The 25262-nt window shown below is 47.5% G+C and overlaps 1 protein-coding gene across 1 annotated transcript in view; it reads right to left on the reverse strand.

Annotated features, from left to right (window-relative positions):
• DNAH10 (dynein axonemal heavy chain 10) overlaps positions 1-25262 on the reverse strand; it is a 147412-nt gene that overhangs the window by 110150 nt on the left and 12000 nt on the right. The window contains exons 6-11 of the mRNA XM_043559162.1: positions 22503-22713; positions 17024-17181; positions 16053-16283; positions 13607-13797; positions 11644-11842; positions 947-1141 (exon numbers count right to left, since the gene is read on the reverse strand). Of these exons, the coding sequence (XP_043415097.1) occupies positions 947-1141; positions 11644-11842; positions 13607-13797; positions 16053-16283; positions 17024-17181; positions 22503-22713 (1185 nt within the window). The remainder of the gene's footprint in view (positions 1-946; positions 1142-11643; positions 11843-13606; positions 13798-16052; positions 16284-17023; positions 17182-22502; positions 22714-25262) is intronic.

Genomic DNA, 25262 nt, shown 5'->3' on the forward strand with positions numbered 1-25262 from the left:
AGAATACACCGGGTGTAATTAAAATGGAAATGTTTAGATAACCCAAGAACAGTCTGGGGTTGCCCATATAAAAAGATGCTCTGGTTATAAAAACAATTACTCAAGACCTAAAATGGGGACCTGATGTGCCTCCCACATGAAGCTGAGAGTGTAACCATGATGGACCATCCACCATATTATCATGCTGTGTGGCGTGAAACCATATTCTCAGCTACCGCCTCTCTTTGACAGGTTCTGCCTCCTCTGTACCCCAGGCCACAACCTCCTATATCATCTCCCCACCTCCTCTCATTCCCCAGCCTAAATCAGCCTATGCTGTGACCAGAAGAACCTTCCTCAACCATAATTCTGATTACCTCACTCTGTAACCTCAGTGGCTCCCTACTGCCTACTAAATCAAGTCCCATTCTGCAGCTTCCTATGTCCTCCCCAATTATACAGCAAACCCACCTTTGTAGAGATGCTACTGTGTGTAGCTTGACTTAACCTTATTCTGCCTACAGATAGGAATGGGGACAAAAAAGATTAAGGAATGTTCATTTTTATCTTATATTCCTCAGTATCATTTGTTTTTTTTTTAATTAATTTATTTATTTATTTATTTATTTAAATTCAAGTAGGTTGACATATATGTGTAGCATTGGTTCCAGAAGTAGAACCCAGTGATTCATCCCTCATATATGACACCGCATGCTCATCCCAACAAGTGCCCTCCTTAATGCCCACCATCCGTTTAGCCCATCCCCCCACCTACCTCCCCTGCAGCAATCCTCGGTCCAGTCTGTATTTAAGACTCTCTTATGGTATTGCTTCTGTTTTTTACAAGTAAGCAGGTATTACTTTTTGTGATTAAAAAAAAAAAAATCCTAAGCATAACGAAACAAATTTAACATGGGGGAACCATGGTACCCACTTCCAAGATCAAATCTATAGACGAGTTACTTGCCAGAACTTCAATCTTGAATTCATCCATCACATATTTCCAGTACTGGGAAGACTTGATGCTGAAGGGGTCAAAGGTCAGGTTTTCCATGGGGGTGACGAGGCTGTCCACCCTGCACAGGACATCGTCAATGCGCTTGGGATCCCCCGTCACTGCCTTTAGTTCTGGACCAAATATATTGTAAAATTCCTCCATAACCTGTCCAAACAAACAAAAGACAGGGAGGCTGCCTTTCGGTTTTCCATGAGTGTGTTTAACGTTTATTTACTCTTGAGCGAGAGACAGGGTCGAGCAGGGGAGGGGCAGAGAGGGAGGGAGACACAGAATCCGAAGCAGGCTCTAGGCTCTGAGCTGTCAGCACAGAGCCCGATGCGGGGCTCGAACCCACAAACCATAAGATCGTGACCTGAGTCAAAGTCGGATGCTTAACTGACTGAGCCACCGAGGCGCCCCTCTCATGAGTGTTTTAACTACAAATAGATTGCATGTCTAGATTTGTCTGAGGGCAAGAATCATGTCAGATAGGCAACTTCCTCCCAGTCTAAGACCTCTGGTACTATGCCCACTGCACATGGGACAAGATCCATACGTCCTGACACGGTTTGCAAAGTCTGCATGTTCAGGCCCCCACCTACCCAACCCCACACCCCACCTCCTCGCGGCCTCCCTGGCCTGCTTTTACTTCCACATTCCTTTCTGTCACAGGGCCTTTGTACGTGCAGTTCAAACTGCCTAGCTAGCTACTACTCATCACTGAATATCACTTGGTCACGTCCAAGGCCTCAGAACAGATCAGGCTTCAAGTACACACCCCAAAAGCGCCAACAGCAGCGCACTTACTTCAGCCGCACCTATGCATTTATAGGACTATTGTGACCTGAGCCGAAGTCGGGTGTTCAACCGACTGAGCCACCCAGACACCCCAGTAATTTTATCTTTGAACGTGTGTTTTGTAAATGAAATCTGATAGGGCGGCCGTGCACACATGTGAGCAGATACGTGGGATCTACTTGTCTGCTTCCACTTTGTCACATACAGCAAGGGACGCCCCACGAGCACAGAATTCTAGCGGGCCCACGTACGGCAGTTCAGGGGGTTGGGGGGACATTCGCAGCCAGCACAGGGAAATGTGTCACATCGAAGACAAGTACACGAGGACACAGGCTGCGATGAGAGACCACCTTCTCCCTTCGAGCCGGAGTTTGCTTCCAGAACAGTGGGCTAGGAAACACACCTGATCAGGAAACCTACCGTATCGGTTCTGTAACTTCCTGTTGTTTCCCCGTGTTGGCCAACTACTCCCCCTGAGCGATGACATAGGACAAAGAGCAGGCAACCCACCCAGCCCTTCCTTACCCGTTGGTAAGCTGGAGGTAGAGAATCCTGGCAGAACGTGCTCGCACCAAGAAGTGAGAGAGAGAAGGAGTTAAGATGGCAGAGGGGTAGGGGGACCCTGGACCTGCCTGGTCCCTGGAACCCAGCTCGGTCAACATCGTATCATTCCGAGCACCTAGGAAATCAGCCTGAGGATTAAGAGAACAATCTGCACAATTAGAGGGAGAGACCGTGGCAGGTACCAGGAGGCGCAGAGACGTGAACTGGGGGAGAGAAGAGCCGCAGTGCCTTGGAGGGGAGGGAGCCCTTTTCGCGGAGAGAAGAGAGAGCGGGGGAGAGAGGGGGTTCGGGTCGTGCAAGAAAAACACCCCCCAAAACCACCGACCGGGGAATCGAGAGAAACGGACTATCACAAGTTTTTGCAAACAGAGGAGCTCACATTCTGAGGGTCTGGAAGTTTGCACCATTCCTGGAAGTCGAGCCGGGCGGGGGGGGGGGGGGGGGGGGGCGGGGAGAAGACTGGTGACATCATGTCAGGTGGGGATCCCCGGGGGTGCACTGGGAGAGAACCTTCCCCTTCTCAGAGTACATCTGGAAGAGGGCAGATGGCCTCTCCCAGAACAAAAGACTTGGGGGCACACCTGAGCGGCCGATCCACAGCAGGGGACAGAGGCGCACGCTGAGGGCAGACGACGTGGCCGCAGCTTGTCACTGTGTGTCACCATAAACTCCAGGCGCCTACGGGGCCACACAACTGCTTTTCTGGGACCGAACACAGCCAGGCGCAGCACCGCAAGGGGCTCCTCCGGAGGGAGGAGCAGGTTCTTTAAGATTTGAAGTTTTTCTTTTTTATTTTAAATATTTATTTTGAGAGAGGGAGAGAGAGAGAGAGAGAGAGAGAGAGAGAGAGAGAGAGAGAATCCCAAGCAGGATCTATGCTGTCGGTGCAGAGCCCAACGTGAGGCTCAGTGGCACAAAGTGGGAGATCGTGTCCCAATCGAAACCAAGAGTCAGACGCTCAACCCGCTGAGCCACCCAGGCACCCCAAGATTTGGAGTTTCGAATCCCAGCCCCACCACCAGCCTGGGCACAGTCGGCCTGTTGGCAGGGATCTGTCAGAAGCCTGGGACACAGGAGGGGAGACCATTGGCTCGCCTGGGAGGCTTGAGCTCCCCTCCCTGGGGACCGGAGAGCGGGGTGACGCCACCTTCCCCGACCACCAGCACCTGGGACTTCAACCAACACAGCACCCCCAGTGGAGGCTCGAGCCGCTTACATCAGACCGCGCCCCCTGCGGCCTGCTGAGCCGTCTGACTGGGCGCCAGCCGGTGCAGGGGGCCTCTTCCCCAGAGGGGGAGCACAGGCCCCCCCACACGCACCCCACCCACTGATCATTGAGGGCTCCAAAGCATCAGCTTCAGTTCTGAAGCTGGAAATAGGACCACACTTTCTTTTTTTGTTATTTTCCTTTGGAATCAGACTTAGAGTTTTTTGTTCATTTGTTTGTATTTTCATTTCCTTCTCTCACTTTTTGTGGGGCTTTTGGGGTTTTTTTTTATTTCTTTTTTGAAGTTTATTTATTATTTGAGAGAGAGAGTGCACATGTGAGTAGGCGAGGGGCAGAGAGAGAAGGAGAGAACCCCAAGCAGGCTCCACACTCACCACAGAGCCTGACGCAGGGCTCGATCCCACAACCCTGGGATCATGACCTGAGCCGACATCAAGAGTTGAACATTCAACCAACTGAGCCACCCAGGTGCCCCCCTTGTCTCGTTTTTTGAATCAGTCTCGTTCTTTCTCTCTTTTTTTCTCTCGTGGAATCAGGCTTATAGTTGTTTGTCCGTTTGGGGCTTTGGTTCCTTTTCCTTTTCTCTTTTTTTTTGGATCGAGCTTCCTTTAACAAACAAATCAAAGCACACGTAGTTAAAAGTCCAAACACTCCTCACTGCAAGCAAGGAGGAGCTCTGCAGAGGACTGACCTGGGGGAAAGAGCAACCAAAGCACAGCAGCACAGTGCCCCGTCGCCAGAGACCCTTCCCGAAGCACCAGGCCTGGACCCCCTGGTCCAGGTAGGACCCCCTCAATACAGCAGTATTCTCAAGAGCAAGAAACATAACAAGCTCTCACAACACGCAAAAGACAAAAACCTAGACAAAAAGACAAGGCAGAGAATCCGCCCCCCCCAAAGGAAGATCGAGAAGAAACCACAGCCAGGGATTTGCTCACAACAGATAGAAGTAATATATCTGAACAAGAATTTAGAACACCAGTCAGAAGAATACTAGCTGGCCTCGGAAAAAAGCACAGAAGACTCCAGAGAAACCCTTGCTACAGAGATCAAAGACCTAAAAACTAGTCAGACTGGAAAAATAAAATGCTGTAACTGAGAAGCAAAACTGACTGGATAGAGTCCCAACAGGATTGAAGAAGCAGAGGAGAGAATAGGTGACGTAGAAGATCAAAGGTTTCAGAATGGGTTAAAAGACCCATCGATATGCCACTTATAAGAGACTGGTGTGACGGGGCGCCTGGGTGGCGCAGTCGGTTAAGTGTCCGACTTCAGCCAGGTCACGATCTCGCGCTCCGTGAGTTCGAGCCCCGCGTCGGGGTCTGGGCTGATGGCTCAGAGCCTGGAGCCTGTTTCCGATTCTGTGTCTCCCTCTCTCTCTGCCCCTCCCCCGTTCATGCTCTGTCTCTCTCTGTCCCAAAAATAAATAAACGTTGAAAAAAAAAAATTTAAAAAAAAAAAAAAAGAGACTCGTGTGAGACCCAACGACAGCCAGATTGAAAGTGAGGGGGGTGGAGAACCATCTACCATCCTAATGACATCAAAAGAAAGTCGGAGTAGCCATACTTATATCAGACAAACTAGATTTTAAACCAAAGACTGTAACAAGAGGTGAAGGAGGGCACTATATCATAATAAAGAGGTCTATCTACCAAGAAGACCTAACAATTGTAAATGAAAACAATGGCTTTAAATGACACACTGGACCAGATGGACTGATGGATATATTGGAAACATTTCATCCTAAAGCAGAATACACATTCTTTTCCAGTGCACATGGAACATTCTCCAGAACAGATTACATACTGGGTCACAAATCAGCCCTCGACAAATACAAAAAGATTGAGATCACACTGTAAGGGTTAAATTGTAATGTAAGGCTAACGTGTAGCTTGAAAAATAACAGCTTTGTTCTGACACTGAAGGTCAAGAGATAACAGCCTTGCTTCACTCTTGTAAATTATGCTTCATACTGTTATAAATCAGGCTTCACCAATGAAGGAAACAAAAGCTCAAAGAGAAGAGCATCAGAGGCAAGGTCAAGGAGATCCACTGGTTGCAACTTAGCGGCAAAAAGTCTAAAATAATCACTTCATCCATAAACTGTTTCTAACTCATCTGGGAACTGTTTCTCTGTTCTGTTCCCAAGTGATGATAAAACGATGTGGTCGGCCATAAAAACTCTGTACCCCGGCTGTTCGGGGCCACACTCTTATCAACAGTGTTGGTCCGGATCGGTCGGCCTTGCCTCTCATTGTAATAAACTTTGTTGTGACTGTCACTGGTGCCCATAGCATTCTGTTTCAGGAGTTGTGTGGATGCAACAATACCATGCATATTTTCAGACCACAACACTATGAAACGTGAAGTCAACCACAAGAAAAAAAATTGGAAAGACCACAAATACATGAAGGTTAAAAAAAATCCTACTAGGGGCGCCTGGGTGGCGCAGTCGGTTAAGCGTCGGACTTCAGCCAGGTCACGATCTCACGGTCCGTGAGTTCGAGCCCTGCGTCAGAGAAGCCTGTTTCCGATTCTGTGTCTCCCTCTCTCTCTGCCCCTCCCCCGTTCATGCTCTGTCTCTGTCCCAAAAATAAATAAACGTTGAAAAAAAAATTAAAAAAAAAAGAAAAAGAAAAAGAAAATCCTACTAAAGAATGAATGTGTCAACCAGGAAATTAAAGAAGAAATTTAAAAATACATGTAAGCAAATGAAAAAATGAAAACATTACAGTCCAAAACCTTTGGGATGCAACAAAGGCAGTCATAAGAGGGAAGTATATAGCAATACAGGCCTTACTCAAGAAGCAAGAAAAGTCTCGAGTACACAACCCAACACCTAAAGGAGCTGGAAAAAGAACAGCGAATAAAGCCTAAAACCAGCAGAAGAAAAGAAATACAGATTAGAGCAGAAATAAACAACACATAAATTAAAAAAAAAAAAAAAAAGTAAAACAGGACCAACAAAACTAGGAGCTGGTTCTTTGAAAAGAATTAACAAAATTGATAAACTCCTAGCCAGACTTATCAAAAAGAGAAAAGACCAGAAAATAAAATAAAATTGTAAATGAAAGAGGAGAGATCACAACTGACACCACAGAAATACAGACAATTATACGACAGAATATTATGAGTAATTATATGCCAACAAACTGGGAGATCTGGAAGAAAGGGATAAGTTCCTAAAAGCATACCAACTACCAAAATTGAAACAGGAAGAAATGGAAAATTTGAACAGACCCATAACCAGCAAAGAAATTGAATCAGGGGGCACCTGGGTGGCTCAGTAGTGAAGCATCTGACTTCAACTCAGGTCATGATCTCACAGTAGATGAGTTCAAGCCCTATATCGGGTGAGCTCATGCCCTGTTTCAGGTGAGCTCGTGTCCTGCATCGGGTGAGCCCCAACCCTGCTTTGGGTAAAAATCACAAGCCCCAGTTGAGCCCCACTTCTCTCTCTCTGTCTCTCCTACCCCCCATGGGATCCTTCGTCTCTCAAAAGAAAAAGAGAGAGAGAAAGAAAGAGAAATTGAATCAGTAGTCAAAAATCTCCCAATAAACAAGAGTCCAGGGACAGATGGCTTCCAAGGGAAATTCTACCAAACATTTAAAGAAGAACTGGGTGGCTCAGTCAGTTAAGTGTCTGACTCTTGATTTCAGCTCAGGTCATGATCTCAAGGGTCATGAGTTCAAGCCCCACATGGGGTTCTGCATAAGAGCCTGCTTGGGATTCTCTCTCCTTCTCTCTCTCCTCCTCCACCACTCATACTTGCACACTCTCTCTCAAAATAAATAAATTTTAAAAAATAAAGAAAGAAGAATTAACACCTATTCTTCTGAAACTGTTCCAAAAAGCAGAAATTGAAGGAAAACTTTCAAACTCATTCTATGAAGCCAGCATTACCTTGATTCCAAGACCAGACAAAGACTCCACTGAAAAAAAGAACCACAGGCCAATATCCTTGATGAACATGGATGCAAAAATTTCCAATAAGATACTAGAAAATTGAGTCCAACAGTACATTAAAAGAATTATTTTCCATGATCAAGTGGGATTTATTCCTGGGCTACAGAGGTGGTTCAATATCCACAAATCAAACAATGCGATACACCACATTAATAGAAGAAAGGATACGAACCATATGAAATTCTCAACAGAGGCAGAAAAAGCATTTGACAAAATACAGCATCAATTCTTGATAAAAACCCTCTAAAAAGTAGGGATAGAGGGAACATACCTCAACATCAGAAAGACCCACAGCTAATATCATCCTCAATGGGGAAAAACGGAGAGCTTTCTCCCTAAAGTCAGGAACATGACAGAAATGTCCGCTCGCACCACTGTTGTTCAACATAGCACTGGAAGTCCTAGCCTCAGCAATCAGACAACAAAAAGAAATAAAAGGCATCCAAATCAACAAGAAAAAAAGTCAAACTTTCACTCCTCACAGAGGACATGATACTCCACATAGAAAACCCAAAAGACTCCACCAGAGAATTTTCTAGATTCATTGATATGAGAATTTAGCAAAGTCACAGGATACAAAATCAACATACAGAAGTTCATTGCAGTTCTTCTTTTTTTTTTATATTTATTTATTTTGGGGAGAGCACAAGCAGGGAAGGGGCAGGGAGAGAGGGACAGAGGATCTGAAGTGGGTTTTGCACAGACAGGTTGATGACAGCAAGCCCAATGTGGGGCTTGAACTCATGAACCACGAGATCATGACCTGAGCTGAAGTCGGATGTTCAACCAACTGAGTCACCCAGGTGCCCCTGTTACACTTCTATACACCAGTAATGAAGTAGCAGAAAAGAGAAATCAAAGAATCGATCCCACTACCATCACGCCAAAAACCATAACATACCTAGGGATAAACCTAACCAAAGAAGTTAAAGATCTGTACTCCGAAAACTATAGAATACTTATAAAAGAAACTGAAGACGCAAAGAAATGGAAAAAACATTCCATGCTCATGGATTGGAAGAACAATATTGTTAAAATGTCTATACTACCCAAAGCAATTTATACAATCAATGCCATATAAATAATACCTGTCAAAATAACACCAGCATTTTTCACAGAACTGGAACTTGGAATTCTAAAATTTATATGAAACCAGAAAAGACCTCAAATAGCCAAAGTAATGTTGAAAAAGAGAAGCGAAGCTGGAGGCCTTACAATTCCGGACTTCTAGCTGTATTACAAAGCTGTAATCATCAGGACGGTATGGTACTGGCACAAAAACAGACACATAGATCAATGGAACACAATAGAGAACCCAGAAATGGACCCACAACTATAGGGTGAACTAATTTTCAACAAAGCAGGAATGACTATCCAATGGAAACAAGGCTCTTCAACAAATGGTGTTAGGAAAACTGGACAGCAACATACAGAAGAACTGGACCGCTTTCTTACACCATACACAAAAATAAATTCAAAATGGATGAAAGACCTCAGTGTGAGACAGGAAACCATCAACATCCTAGAGGAGAACACCTCTTTGACCTTGGCCGTAGCAAGTTCTTACTAGACGCGTCTTCAGAGGCAAGGGAAACAAAAGCAAAAATGAACTACTGGGATTTCCTCAAGATAAAAAGCTTCTGCACCATGAAGGAGACAATCGACCAAACTAAAAGGCAACTGACAGAATGGGAAAAGATATTTGCAAATGACATCTCTGATAAAGGGTTACTATCCAAAATCTATAAAGAACTTCTCAAACTCAACACCCAAAAGAACAGATAATCCAATGAAGAAATGGGCAGAAGACATGAACAGACACTTCTCCAAAGACGACATCCAGATGACTGACAGACACGTGAAAAAATGCTCAACATCACTCATCATCAGGAAAATACAAGTCAAAACCACAATGAGATACCACCTCACACCTCTCAGAGTGTCTAAAATGAACAACACAAGAAACAGGTATTGGCGAGGATGTAGAGAAAAGGGAACCCTTAGCACTTCTGGTGGGAGGGCAAACTGGTGCCGCACTGGAAAACAGTATGGAAGTTCCTCAAAAAGTTAAAAGTAGAACTATCCTACAGCCCAGCAATTGTACTACTAGGTATTTATCCAAAGGATAAAAAAAAGAAAATACTGATTCAAAAGGGGACAATGTTTATGGCAGTGCTATCAACGGTAGCCAAATTATGGAAAGAGCCCAGATGTCCTTCGACTGATGAATGGATAAAGAGGTGATATTTTATATATGCGATGGGATATCATCCAGCCATCAAAAGAACGAAATCTTGCCATTTGCAGGGATACGGATGGAACTGGAGAGTATTCTACTTAGTGAAGTTACGTCGGAGAAAGACAAATACCATGATTTCACACATACGTAGAATTTAAGAAACAAAACAAAACAAAGGATCAGGGGGGGAAAGAAAGAAAGGAAAACCAAGAAACAGACTCTTAGCTCCAGAGAACACGCCAATGGCTACCAGAGGGGAGGGTGTGGGGAGGTGAGTGAACCAGGTGATGGGGACGAAGGAGGGCATTTGTTGCGATGAGCACAGGGTGTGGTATGGAAGTATTGAGTCTCTATACCATACGCCTAAAACTGATATCGCACTGTATGCTAAGTAACTGGAATTCAAGTTTTAAAAACTTAAAAAATTTTCTGAATTAGAAAAATTAAAAGAAGTGGGAGAAAACCAACCAAGTCAGCTGGGTGCCGCGCTGTCGCATCGTTCTGGCAATGACGTACATCTGCACATTCGAGTGACAAAGTACAAATCACGTCTTTTCAGTGATTCCGCATACGAGTCAGATGGCCTCGTATCTGCCCTTTAAGCGAACACTGCGCAATGTAAATATGAATGGTAAAACTCATGGAATAATTTAAATATTAATTTGAGAGAGAGAGAGAGAAAGTGCTAGCAGGGGAGGGGCAGAGAGAGGGAGAGGGAGAGAATCCCAAGCAGGCTCCACCCTGTCAGTGCAGAGCCCAAGTGCACTGGGGCTGGAACTCGCAAACGTGAGATGGGGACCTGAGCTGAAATTAAGAGTCAGATGCTCGGGGCGCCTGGGTGGCTCAGTCGGTTAAACGTCCAACTTCCGCTCAGGTCATGATCTCAGCTCATGGGTTCGAGCCCTACATAGGGCTCTCCACTGTCAGTGTGGAGCCCTCTTCGGATTCTCTGTCTCCCTCTCTCTCTGCCCCTCTCCTGCTTGCGCGCTCTCTCTCTCTCTCTCTCAAAAACAAACAAACATTAAATAAAAAAAAAAAAAGAGCCACCCAGGTGCCCCAAATCATGGAATAATTTAAATGTTCAATTTCCCTTCACCTTCTTTACTTTGCCACAGTCGTGGGCAAACAAAAAATAAAGCCTGCCGAGGTAAGAGATGTCAGAAGAAAGGGAAAAGCTTTAGATTTTAATGCTTTTAATGCATTTTTTTCCTACTTTTTGAACAAGGGGTCCCACATCTGTCGCACTGGGCACGGCAGGTGACGTAGCCGGCCCTAGTAGCAAGCACGGGTGCCTGGCACAAGTGAGCGCTCCGTTAACACTAAGAATGAACGGACGGATGGACCTTCGTGAGACAAAGAACAGTGGATAATTCATCCAACCAGCCGCCAGACCCTTTGACCGTTTATTCAAAAGAGAGAGGGACCAGATAAACAAGGAGTCCCTGAAGGATGGGTAGCAGCCGAAACAACGGGCAGGATGATGTGGCGTCAGGAGAGAATAAGTCTTGGACTAGACTTTGAGAAATTCCGACATTTAACAGAAAGACAGGAGGGGGAGGATTCTGCAAAAGCTACGAGGCAGGCGTGGCCGGAGGTCAAAGGACAGCCGAGAGCGGGGTGAGGGAGGTGGGTCACAGGAGACAAGGAGAAGTGCGAGCGGTCTGGCCCGCTTTGGTACCTTCCGGTACATTCTGCGTGGTCTCTCAAGGGTTTCCCTCCCTCCCCCCACCCCGCCAGCCCCTGTCCGTCTCCTGGTTTCCGCTGGACACGGACAGCGTGCCATCAAAAAGCCAAACCGCTTTCCGTCCAGCCACGTCCGAACCCCAGCCACCTTTCGGGGCATCGGAGAACACCCGCTCCAGCCTCCCCACCTGCAGGATGTCGCAGAGATCCTGGCAGATGGCAGCCATGTAATCCGTTCTCTCAAACAGCCGCTTTCGATCAAACTCCCACCGAGCTTCTCTCCCCGAAGCCTCGATCTTGGCCCTGGTGTCGAAATAGGCCTTTTTCCACATGTGCAGGGCGTTCCTGGCCTCTGAGGTTTTGTGCTGGGCACTGGCTCGATTTTCTCTGTGGAGCAAAGAGAAGCAGCGAGGTGAGGGGGGGCGGGGGGAGGCTGAGCCTCGGTGGCTCGGAGGCTGAACCTCGGTGGCGGTCCTAGCCGAGCCGCACAGCCCAAGGGGAGCAGGTTTCCGAGGGGAGCGCTGTCCCCGAGGAGCAGGGCCTCCCCATCCCACAGCCCCCTGCACCGGCCTACGAGGGTGCGACCCCCTTGCAGATCCGTAGGCCACCCCCGGGGCTGAACGGCACCCGGCCGGCCGCCCACCCAACCGGCAGAGCTGCGGCTCCCCTGGGGACCTCTCTGTTCCAGCCGGAAGGGGACCGGTAGCCTCGGCCGGGCCACAAGTCAACAGTGAAGGCTGCAGCACCACAGGGAAATGACAAAGCCAAGATTGTTATGCCTCTTTCACCTGCAGAGTTTTTTTTGTTTTGTTTTGTTTTGTTTAGGAACGTGAACATCTGCACCTCCTTCATTGATTCCAGAGGCCCTCCGGCCTTAGGGGCCCTGGGACTTGGTGTCTCCCAGGATAACTAAGGAAGACAATCCTGATTAAAATAAAATAACCTACGTGTCCACAAGACGGGCTATTAGTTGGCCCTAAAGGGGAATGAGGCCCTGACACCGGCTCCCACACGGGTGAACCTTGAAACCATGGTGCTGATACCCAAGGGACACAGGAGTGCTGACGCAGAGGGGCACTTGTACCCCAACGTTTATAGCAGCACTTTCAACAATGACCAAATGATGGAAAGAGCCTAAATGTCCGTCAACTGACGAATGGATAAAGAAATTGTGGTTTATATACACAATGGAGTACTACGTGGCAATGAGAAAGAATGAAATCTGGCCCTTTGTAGCAACGTGGATGGAACTGGAGAGTGTGATGCTAAGTGAAATAAGCCATACAGAGAAAGACAGATACCGTATGTTTTCACTCTTACGTGGATCCTGAGAAACTTAACAGAAGACCGTGGGGGAGGGGAAGGGGAAAAAAAAGTTAGAGAAGGAGAGAGCCAAACCAGAAGAGACTCTTAAAAACGGAGAGTAAACTGAGGGTGGATGGGGGGTGGGAGGGAGGGGAAAGTGGGTGATGGGCATCGAGGAGGGCACCTGTTGGGATGAGCACTGGGTGTTGTATGGAAACCAATTTGACAATAAATTTCATATTTAAAAAAAGAAAAAGAAAAAAACCATGGTGCTGAGCAGAAGGAGTCTGTCGTAAAAGCCACCATGTGTATGACTCCATTTGTACGAATGTTCAGAAAAGGCAAATCAAGAGCGACAGAAAGTGAGGCCGGATGTGACAGCTAAAGGGTTTGGGGTTTCTTTTTGGATTAGAGAAAATATTCCACAATCGATTATGGCCACAGATACACAACTCCAATACACGAAGAGCCGTTGGCTTGTACATTCTGGTGAATCGTACGGTGTGTGCATCAGGTTTCAATAAAGCTGTTTAAGGGGCGCCCGGGTGGCTCAGTAGATTAAGCATCCGACTCTTGATTTCAGCTCAGGTCATGATCTCAAGGTTCGTGAGTTCAAGCCCCAAGTCGGGCTCTGTGCTTACGGCATAGAGCCGGTTTAGGATTCTCATTCATTCTCTCTCTCTCTCTCTCTCTCTCTCTCTCTCTCTCTCTCTCTCTCTCTCTCCTCTCCCCGCCTCCCCCCTCCCCCACTCACATTCTCTTTCTCTCTCAAAATAAATAAATAAACTTAAAAAAAAAAAAAGCTGTTTAAGATCTTCGGAAAAACATAGCATCGCTACTTCTCACTTGAACAAAGTCCGCAGGTTGACCACTCTGCAGACTCTTTCGGCGATTTCCCAGGCGATCCGCTCCATGAGCGGGATCATCCTTTCATCTTTATTGTAGTGTCGGGAGATGATCCACACCATCCTCAGGGCGCTCATCATGGACGGGATGGTCTCCAGGACGACGTGAAAGCTAGATCCGTGCGTGATGTTCTAATCGGAGAGAGCAAGCAACCTTAGCCTTGGGGTCCGAGTAGTTTGGTAAAGCGGCGCGTGCGCGGGAAGTTTCACTCTTCCTAATTCAAAAAGTGTACTTAGTGCGGGAGGAAGCGTTTCACCACCGAAAGGAGTCTGAAATAGGTCTGTGCACACTGACACGGAAAGACAGATAAGATTTACAATTAAAGTAAATAAAGCCATTTGAAGCAGTGTATAAAGTAGGAGTGTGTATGTACATAAATAGATATGTAGAGAGCGAGAAAAGTAAATATAGAGAAAAAGAAGATATATGTATAGCTATTGAGTACACACACACACACACCCAGTACATATTCTGTGTGGCAGATTGTATTTTCCAAACGCAGCCACAACATCTTAACTGTGCCCCCCTCGCCATTAAGAGACCGAGTCATCTCCACCCCCTCGAGTCTGCACAGGCTGTTACTTCTTTAGTCAATAGAATATGGCGGCCGTAATGTTGTTTCTGGTCTCTTGGAAGCCAGCCACCACGTAAACAGTATGACCATCCCGGGGACCGGGTGGCTCAGTCATTTAAGCATCAGAACACTTACTTCAGTTCAAGCCACGATCTCGCAGTTGTGAGACTGAGCTCCGAGTCAGGCTCCACACCGAGCATGGAGCCTGCTTGGGATTCTCTCCCTCCCTCCCTCCCTCTCTCTCTCTCTCTCTCTCTCTCTCTCTCTCAAAATAAAGAGGCATTAGGGGCGCCTGGGTGGCTCAGTCAGTTAAGCGTCTGACTTCGGCTCAGTTCATGATCTCACAGTTCCTGAGTTCGAGCCCTGCATCAGGCTCTCTGCTGCCAGCACGGAGCCTCTGTCCCCCCTCTCTCTGCCCCTCCCCTGCTGATTCTCTCCCTCTCCCTCTCTCCCTCGATCTCTCAAAAATAAATAAACTCTTTAAAAATTTTTTTAAAAAGCAAGCGTGGCCACCCTATTATCCTGAAGCCACCAGGCTTTGAGACATCCAAACCACGTAGAGAAATACTAGGGACTTAGATACCACATGTAGAAAAAAGGCCCAGGAGCACCCAGACGCCAGATGTGTAGGCAAAGAAGCCACGTGGAAGGGGTCCCGCAGGCCAGCCACCCCAGCTGTTGTACGTGAGCCAAGAGGAACCGCCCAGCTAAGCTTTCCCCAAACTCCTGGCCCACAAAATGGGAAGGCAAAGAACACAATTGTCATTAAGAAAGTGAAAACGCACACAGATTGGAATATTGCTAAGCATGTATCTGATAAGGAACTTGTATTCAAAAATGTTTAACTCATAAATCAATAATGAGGCAAATTAAAAATGGGGAAAAGACTACAGCAGATGTTTCACCAAAGATACGTGAACGGCCTAAGAAGCAGAGTGAAAGGTGTTCAACCTCATCAGTCACTAGGGAATGTAAACCAAAGTCGTGGTGAGACAGCACAAAAGATGTATGATGCCACGTGTATAAAATACCAAGAACGGGCAAATTCATAGACAGAAAGTGGGATAGAGGTTACCAGAGGGGCAGGGAGGAGGGAATCGGTGCTCAAGGGGTCCAAGTTTATGTCGGGGATGATGAAAATGGCTTGCTTATGGATAATGAGGATGGGCACCCAGCACCGTGTACGTTGTTTGTTTGTTTTTAATGTTTGTTTATTTTTGAGAGACAGAGAAAGCATGTGAGCAGGGAAGGGCAGAGACAGGGAGACACAGAATCGGAAGCAGGCTCCAGGCTCTGAGCTGTCAGCACAGAGCCCGACACGGAGCTCGAACTCACAAACCATGAGATGACCTGAGCTGAAGTCGGCCGCTTAACCGACTGAGCCACGCAGGCGCCCCTCGTGTATGTACTTAATGCCACTGAACTATATACTTGCAAGTAGTTAAAATAATGAATGTTATATGTTTGTGACCACAATTTTTTAAGTGCTGAATTAAGGAAACTAGTGGTGCCTGGGTGGCTCAGTCGGTTGAGCGTCCAACTGCGGCTCAGGTCACGATCTCACGGTTCGTGGGTTCGAGCCCCGCATCAGGCTCTGTGCTGACGCCTGCTCAGAGCCGGGAGCCTGCTTCAGACTCTGTGTCTCCTTCTCTCTCTGCCCCTCCCCCGCTCACGTTTTGTCTCACTCTATTTCTCAAAAATAAATACACGTAAATTTAAAAAAAATTTTTAGATAAACAAACAAGGAAACTAAATCCGCGTGAGAGCTAATTTACAGACCCGACTTTCCAAAGCGCAGCACGCCCGGCCTACCTTGAAATGACGCTCCACAGTGGACAGAAACCGCACGTTGTCTGAGGCCTCCATGTGGAGCTTGAATAATTCAGTTAAGACTGGCTGCAGGTTGGCCACAAGCATAGAATCTGATTCCTTGATCACATCCAAGACCTTCCTGACTATTGGAAGCTTTGTTTGCTCATGGAGTGCACTTAGGGTTGCATTTCTTTCCCGCCAGAATTCAATTTCGGCCAGAGGACCGTTACCCTGCAAGGTGACACGAACACACAAACCGTCATCGCTCGTGCGGAAGGCACACTTGTGGTGGTTTCTACAGAACCCCTCCCTCTCTTCCCAACTGCTCCAAATGGGAACCGAGCCCTGCACTTGACCTCAGATGTTCCAGTCAGAGTGAATGTCAGGACTCTGGCTACGAAAGCCAAGCCGCTCTCTTTCTCTGGAGAACTGATGGGGCAATGTACCACGCCACGAAGGAAACCAGCCTGAGGAGGAAGCCTCCAGACGAGCATCCTGACACACAGTATGACCTCTGTCAGCCCACGGGGTAATGTGGCTGCACGCTAACCGCAGAAAGCCCAGGAACGATGGTGTGGGGATTTTGAACTTTTTATTAAATTTTTTTTAATGTTTCTTTATTTCTGAGACAGAGACAGAGCATGAGTGAGGGAGGGGCAGGGAGAGAGGGAGACCCAGAATCCGAAGCGGGCTCCAGGCTCTGAGCTGTCAGCACAGAGCCCAACGCGGGGCTCGAACTCACCAACCGTGAGATCGTGACCCGAGCCGAAGTCGGACGCTCAACCGACTGAGCCACCCGGGCGCCCCTTTTTTTTCGTTTGTTTTTTTAATTTATTTTTTTGCTTTGAACTTTTAAGGAGGTGACCAAAGAGTAAGAAGAGGCTGGGTCAGACAGATCCCCAGACTCCTGGCTCTTCCTCCGGTGGCCACGTGAACGGTCAGGGAGTCTTCAAAAGTGCGGCCTGAGTTACCTGAGGGGTCTTCTTCAGCTGGCCCTCCACAGCTGCGGATATCAGATTCAGCCAGTTTATCACACACTGCTCTAAGGTTTCAACGGCTTCCGGGTCAGCTGCCAGGTCAGACACCTCTCTGTCCACACTGATGCTTGGCATTTCCAACTTAATCTCCCCTGGTAGGATAACAATGGTCAGTTGGCCACCAGTTCGGGGGAAATGATTACAGACAGCAACGTCCAAGTGAGTCGGATGGCTCTTCTCTCCAGACATCGGTACAGGGAGATCCGATTCGTCCCCTCCACCCCCCGCCCCATCCTAATCCGTCTAGACTTTCGTTCTCTTCCATCAGAATGTAACTAAGCATTATAGATAATTTTAACAGTGTTAAGCTTGGTCAGAATGATCTAGTTATTTAAGATGTTGCTGAATTTACAACCTAGTAACTTCAATTTAAAAATTAAACAAGGGGTGCCTGGCTGGCTCCGTTAGAAGAGCATGTGACTCTTGATCTCGAGGTCGGGAGCTTGAGCCCTGCCTTGGGTGTAGAGATTACTTAAAAAAATAAAATCTCCAGGGGCGCCTGGATGGCATCTGACATCAGCTCAGGTCACGATCACGCGGTTCGTGGGTTCGAGTCCTGTGTCGGGCTCCGTGGTGACAGCTCAGAGCCTGGAGCTTGCTTCACATTCTGCGTCTCCCTCTCTCTCTGCCCCTCCCCCATATGTGCTCTGTCTCTCACTCTCACTCTCTCTCACTCTCAAAAATATATAAACATTAAAAAAAATTTAAGAAAAAATAAAATCTTAAAAAAATATAAATAAAATTTAAAAAATTAAACTAACAACCAGATATTTGAGAAAACCTCCAGCAGGGAATAGGCCCAGATAAATCAGAAACAATGACCTCAGAGGAGATTAAGACAATGTAAAGGAGAATTTGTTGGGTTTTTTTTTTGGTTTGTTTTTTAATTTTTTTTCAACGTTTTTATTTATTTTTGGGACAGAGAGAGACAGAGCATGAACGGGCGAGGGGCAGAGAGAGAGGGAGACACAGAATCGGAAACAGGCTCCAGGCTCCGAGCCGTCAGCCCAGAGCCCGATGCGGGGCTCGAACTCCCGGACCGCGAGATCGTGACCTGGCTGAAGTCGGACGCTCAACCGACTGCGCCACCCAGGCGCCCCAAGGAGAATTTGTTTTTAATCCCAATTATCAGTCTCAGAGATGTGAGGCAATATGGCACCCACGAAACAAGAACAGAAGGCTTTGGAAAAGGGATAATCACAGAATAAGAGGTCTTAAAAATTAAAAATATAATAGCCAAGAGGCACCTGGGTGGCTGAGTCAGTTAAGCACCTGACTCTTTTTTGGGTGGTGGGGTAGGAGGGAGAGCGCAAGCCGGGGAGGGGTAGAGAGAGGGGGACAGAGGATCTGAAGCGGGCTCTGTGCTGACAGCAGTGAGCCCGACGCGGGGCTCGAACTCACGAACCGTTAGATCATGACCTGAGCCGAAATCGGACGCTCAACCGACTGAGCCACCCTGGCGCCCCTAAGCATCTGACTCTTGATCTCAGTTCAGGTCTTGATCTTACGGTCATAAGTTGAAGCCCCTCACTGGGCTTACCAAAAAAATGTGATAGCTGATGCGAAGAAGTTCAGTCAAAGGTTGGAGAAGATAAAAGTTGAGGAACTCTTCAGAAAAGCTGAATATAAAGACAAAGAGGTGGGAAAGACAAGAGAAAAGATGAGCAACAGAATCAGCAGCGTCCCCCAACGTTAGCAAGAAAGAACAGAGACAAATAGTGGAAGAAATTACCAAAAGGAGTTTTCAGACTACAAAGCTAGGTCTTCAGGTTGAAAATATTCACACAGCGCTCAGCAAAACGAATGGAGAAAGGACCACACAAAAAGGTCCATCATCCCAGCATTTTAAGACATGAAGATAAAGACACACTCCTAAAAGTTCACATAAAGGGGAGAGGAAAGAGAAAAGAAAAGAAAAGAAAAGAAAAGAAAAGAAAAGAAAAGAAAAGAAAAGAAAAGAAAAGAAAAGAAAAGAAACAAAGAAGAAAGAAAAAGAAAAATCCAATTTCTCATAAGGGACGCTGGATACTACAGAACAATGAAGAAAACTGTATTCGAAATTCTGTGCCGGGGCGCCTGGGTGACTCAGTCGGTTAAGCGTCCAGCTCCAGCTCAGGTCATGACCTCATAGTTCGTGGGTTCGAGCCCCACATCAGGCTCTCTGCTGTCAGCACGGAGCTCACTTCAGATCCTCTGTTCCCGACCCCCCGCCCCGCTTCTCTCTTTCAAAAGCAAACAAAAAGAAATTGTATGTGTTAAAATTTTTTTAAACTCCAACTTCTGTGCCCAAACTATTAACTGTGAAGACAGAATAAAGTCATTTTCAGACACCCAAGTTCTCATAAAATTATTTCCCACACACCTTTTCTAAGGAAGTTACTTAGGGATGCATTCCTACACGATGAGGGAGTAACCCAACTAAGCGAGAAGACCTGGGATCCAGGAAACATCGCATCTAGGACACAGCCATGCACCACGCTGACAGAGCAACCAGCCTGCGTTGCAACAGGGGACACAGGACACTGAGAGGGAGAACATCTGGTAAGAGGAGGGGCTTTTGCAAAAACAAAACCAGAGAGGACGGTACAAGATATTTTTATAAGATCCTTTAAGAAAAGAATGGCAATTCTGAAGGCTGGAGGAGGAAAGGGAATTTGTATTAATTCTTGTATTAAATTCTCGTATTAATACTTGTATTAAAAATTCATGGGGCGCCTGGGTGGCTCAGTAGGTTGGGCAACTGACTTCGGTTCAGGTCACAAACTCACAGTTGTTCGTGGGTTCGAGCCCCGCGTCGGGCTCTGTGTGGACAGCTGTGAGGTCTGGAGCCTGCTTCGGATTCTGTCTCCCTCTCTCTCTCTGCTGCTCCACCCCTACTCATGCGCACGCTCACTCTCTCGCTCTCTCTCTCAAAACTAAACATTTAAAATTTTTTATATTAAAAAAAATTCATTCCACGACAGATTACCTGACCCCTGTGATCTCATGCATCTTAAAAGGAGAAAAGGGTAAAAGAGCTTTTTCAATTGACAGCCAATAACTTACAAAAAGCCATTCGTATGGCTTAATGTCCTACAAGCAAAAACAAATTTTTTCCTCAAGATGATACTATAAAACAGGAATTGGCAAAGCTTTTAAGGTTTTTTTCCTAAGTAATCTCTACACCCAACGCGAGACTCGAACTCACAACCCTGAGATCGAGAGTCACGTGCTCCACCGAGCGAGCTGGCCAGGCGCTCCCACAAATTTTTGTCTTGAAAAAGTATCAGACAGTAAATGTTTCCAGCTTTGCAGACCAAGAGGCAAAGCTGAGGGCAGACTGTAGGTCCTTATTTAAGCATTTAAAATCTAAATATTGGAAACGGTAAGCACTATTCTTAGCCCACAGGCCACACAAAGCAACCAGCAGGTGGGATTTGGCACACGCACCATAACTTGCTGACCCACATTACAGAGTAGTAATTTATCTGCCTTTCTGGTTTTCTACATCGCACATGCCCATTGTAGGAAAACGGGAAAAAAAGAAATCCATCGTACTCTCGCAACCTAGAGGAACTGATAGTCACAGATGACGTGTCATTGCAGCTCCTTCTTGTATTTTATCTAAAACACAAAAATGTGTCCACTCAGCTACGTTTTGACATTGGACACAGAAATCATATCCAAGATCAGAAGAAACATCTTTCCACATCTCCGCTGTTTTGCACTATTTCGGGGAGAGAAGGGTCAGGTAGACACGCAAAATAATGGAACTTAAGACAGTAAAACAAACACAGGTATCAGGCGAATATCACTTCTTGGGGGATTAAAAAAAAAAAAAAAAAAAAAAAGAACATTCTAAACCAAAAGTCTGGGGCACCTGGGTGGCTCAGTCGGTTGAGCGTCCGACTTCGGCTCAGGTCACGATCTCGCGGTCCGTGAGTTCGAGCCCCGCATCCGGCTCTGTGCCGACGGCTCGGAGCCTGGACCCCGCTTCGGATTCTGTGTCTCCCTCTCTCTCTGCCCCTCCCTCGCTTGCACTCGGTCTCTATCTCTCTCAAAAATAAATAAACATTAAAAAAGAAATTTAAACCAAAAGTCTGGGGGCTCCTGAGTAGCTCAAGCGGTTGAGCATCCAACTCTTGATTTCAGCTCAGGTCACGATCTCATGGTTCGTGGGACTGAGCCCCACGTGGGCTCCATGCCGACAGTGTGGAGCCTACTTGGGATTCTCTCTCTCCCCTCTCTCTGCCCCTCCTCTGCTCAGTTGCTCACAGTGAGTGAGTGAGTGAGTGAGTGAATGAATGAATGAATGAATGAATGAATGAATGAGTGAATGAATGAATGAATGAAAAACACATGTCCATAGCATGTTATCAAAAGTTTGGCTCTCAGGGCGCCTGGGTGGCTCAGTCGGTTAAGCGTCTGACTTCGGCTCGGATCACGACCTCGCGGTTTGTGAGTTCGAGCCCCACACTGGACTCTCTGCTGTCAGTACAGAGCCTGCTTTGGATCCTCCGCTCCCCTTTCTCTCTGTCCCTCCACCACTTGTGCTCGCTCGCTCGCTCTCTCTCTCAAAAACAAATAAGTGTTAAAAAAAAAAAATTGGATCTCTGCGGGTGTTTCTAGTCTTAGAGAAAATTGCTACTAAGTGGGGTGTGTTAAATTTTACTTTTGGGGCAGGGGTGGGATTTCTCTTCCTCGAAAGCAATGCCATCTCGCAGACCGTAATAGCCCTTGCCGAGAAATCGCCTGTCGGCTTTCACAGGATAGGGCTCTCCAAAGCGTAACCCCAAATGGGACTCACCTTCCCCACGACGCCAGCCTCTCGACCTTGCTGTTCTCCATGACACACGTGCTCCCAGGCTCTGGGACTCTCACCGTGCCATCCTCCCCCACATCGTGAGGTACAGGCCCGCAGTAGCTGCTGCAGCCCCACCACGTGTGGGGCCCTGGGCTTGGACACTAAGCCAGGACCAGCCATCCACCCTTCCTCGTTCACGGAAACCCCATTCTTTCAAACTCCCTTCTCTCATTCAGCCCTCTCTCCCTGCCGGAAATGCCCTTGCTCCCCAACGCCACCCACTAACGCTCTGCTGTCCATTCAGAGGAAGTCAAATGCCACCTCCTTCAGGAAGTCTCCTGTGATTTCCTCCTGCTTCCGCCACAGGGTCTCCCTCCTCCAAACCCTAAAAGTCCTAATAGCTTTCCCAAGCTCTCATCTGCCACAGTTCCTTGTGCACCAGACGATAAGACCCTTGAGGACAAGGATTCGTTGTTTCTCTGTGCATCTTCCTTCCAGCTCGGGGTCGCTCAGATGGCGGGCGGAGAAAAAAGAATGCTTACAAATGAAAACAAGACTCCTGGACTCTTACGTCGCCTTCCTAAAGGACGTTCCCACGCGTAACGAAACAGAAGAAAACATGAAGCTTACCTTCCAGTTGCTGCATTGTCCTTTGAATATTATTTGCAAATTTCTGGATGTTCATTAAAAATTCATCCCGTATTAACTGCATGCTGTGATACGTTTCTCCGGGCACGCTAGGGAGCCCCGCTTCATACTCGGAAGAGTCCGAGATTTTCTCGGACGCAAATCCCGTGGCCGCATCCTTGTGCTGATTGAAGGACAGAGCTGGCATGAAAACCTGAAACGTCAAGTTTATGAGACGAATCAATGTCATGTCCAATAACTCATGCACTTCCGCGGCCCCCGGCTTCGAATGTTCTGTGAGAGGCGGCACAGATAATGGCAACAAAATGGAGAGAACTCGAGCCCAGAGCACAGACCTAAAGACAGAGAAATGTTGTTTGACCTAACACGACCCCAGGAGGAGAACGTGACCCAAGCGCGAGGTGACCGCCCAGATCAGCATACTGTATTTCTTTAGGTCACCGGCCAAACAGCTGAAGAGTCAGTCAACTCAGGGCCAAGCTAGTTCATGTGGAGGTTCAAATAGGGAGGGGGAGGGGGCGCCTGGGTGGCTCAGCTGGTTGAGGATCGGACTTCAGCTCAGGTCATGATCTCATTGTTGGTGAGTTCGAGTCCCGCTTCGGGTGAACATGAGCCCCACTTTTCTCTCTCTCTCTCTCTCTCTGCCCCTTGTGGGATTCTCTCTCTCTCTCCCTGTCTCTCTGCCCCTCGCTCACTTGTGCCCTCCCTCCTCCATTTAAATGCCTGTGGGTCAGTTGGATGGTTGGTTGGTTGAGTTTTGGTTTGGGCTTGTAGCTTTGCCTTTTCTTCTTAAACTTTGGTCCATCGTTGAGGACGAGGTACGTGCACTTCCGATTCATTGAAGAACCCAGGATGTTTGACCTGCGGATTCCCAGTCTGGGTTCTGCTGACTGCACACTCCCAGTGACACTCGCTGTGTCCCCGTGCGCTCCGTATCTCCCACTGGGTCCAGACACTCCGTCAGAATCCCTCTGCCAAGACTAACGGCTCAGGAGACAATGTCTCGTTTTCTCTCCTTTCGGACAGTAGCGCCCGCTTGTTCCATGACAAGATCCGCGAACCTCTGGGAGCCACACAACCGAAATAGCCTCATCCTAACACTTCTTTATTTTATAGCTGAAATGCTTTTATAAAGAGACGCTTCTCTCATCTACTACTTAATCACCCAGTGCATTTCACGTAGAGGAGGCAGAATAAACACCTGGACCCTTTTCTCTATTTGCCCCATTTTCAAAACGGTAAACGGGTGCCGTGTCACCCTGCCCCTAGCACTCCCCCTCCCCCCATCCCCTCCTCCGGCGGCCTCTCCCTTGGTTGCTTCTATCCAGCCCCTTGGCCTCGCACCATCGCCACACTCTGGCTGGCACGTGGATAAAGTAACGTAGGGGTGAGGGCAGCGGCCGGGGTCGATCAGGAGCCAAGTGCAATGGTCTCGGTAAAAAATGCTATTGAGGTGTTCCTGGCCACCCGGCCTAAAACTTCAAAACCCTTACCTTTTCCACCTGCCAGTATTTCTTACCCCCTTCCCAACCTCGTCTTTCTTAACTCCCATCACTATTGAGCACGCTACCTTTCACCTTTGAACAACGCAAGGGTGAGGATGCCAACGCCCCCTCCGTGCAGTTGAAAATCCACGTATTGGGGCGCCTGGGTGGCTCAGTCGGTTAAGCGGCCGACTTCAGCTCAGGTCACGATCTCGCGGTCCGTGAGTTCCCTGCGTCGGACTCTGGGCTGACGGCTCAGAGCCTGGAGCCTGCTTCCAATTCTGTGTCTCCCTCTCTCTCTGCCCCTCCCCCGTTCATGCTCTGTCTCTCTCTGTCTCAAAAATAAATAAAACGCTAAAAAAAATTTTTTTAATAAAAATAAAAAAAGAAAAAGAAAAAAAAGAAAATCCACGTATGACGTTTGACTCCCCAAATCTTAACTACTAAGAGCAGCCTGTTGACGGAAGCCTTGCCAGTAACATCACCTGTCGATTAACACTTATCAGTATGTTCCACGTGTTATATGCGGTATGCTTAACAATAAAGCAAGCTAGAAGAGGGGCGCCTGGGTGGCTGAGCCGGTTAAGCGTCGACTTCAACTCAGGTCATGAGCTCACGGTCCGTGAGTTCGAGCCCCGTGTCGGGCTCTGTGCTGACGGCTCGGAGCCTGGAGCCTGCTTCCGATTCTGTGTCTCCCTCTCTCTGCCCCTCCCCCGCTCATGCCCCGTGTCTCTCTCTCTCTCTCTCCCTCTCTCTCTCTCTCTCTGTCCAAAATAAATAAATGTTAAAAAATTTTAAAGCAAGCTCGAGGAAAAACTGTTATTGAGAAGGAAAATACATTTACAACACTATAACGTATTTATTGGAAAAAATCCACGTAGAAGTGAATGCGTGTGGTTCAAATCATGCTGTTCAAGACTCAACCGAACAGATTCTCTCACAGATCCTGTTTAATGTAAGCCTTCCTGACTAGAACGAGCACTCCGTGAGGCAGATCTCGGCCGAGTTGTTCGCTCAGTGGAATACGGTAGGTGCTCAATAAATATTTTCCGGAGGAATGCCCTGAGTTCTCCCTGAGCCCGTCACACCTCAGCTCGAATGTCCGGAGAGTTCTTGGCTTTCCCTCCAGATCGGTTTCTGCCCTCACCCATCTCTCTAGTGACCCGCCCGGCCGCTCATCCCCAACCGAACCCTAGGGAGTCCCTCGTGACTCTCCATTTTCCAAAACCTCCATACCCAAGTCACCAGCAAGCCCCAT

Source organism: Prionailurus bengalensis, chromosome D3 (assembly GCF_016509475.1).
Source record: "Prionailurus bengalensis isolate Pbe53 chromosome D3, Fcat_Pben_1.1_paternal_pri, whole genome shotgun sequence".
In the NCBI taxonomy this organism is placed as follows: Eukaryota; Metazoa; Chordata; class Mammalia; order Carnivora; family Felidae; genus Prionailurus; species Prionailurus bengalensis.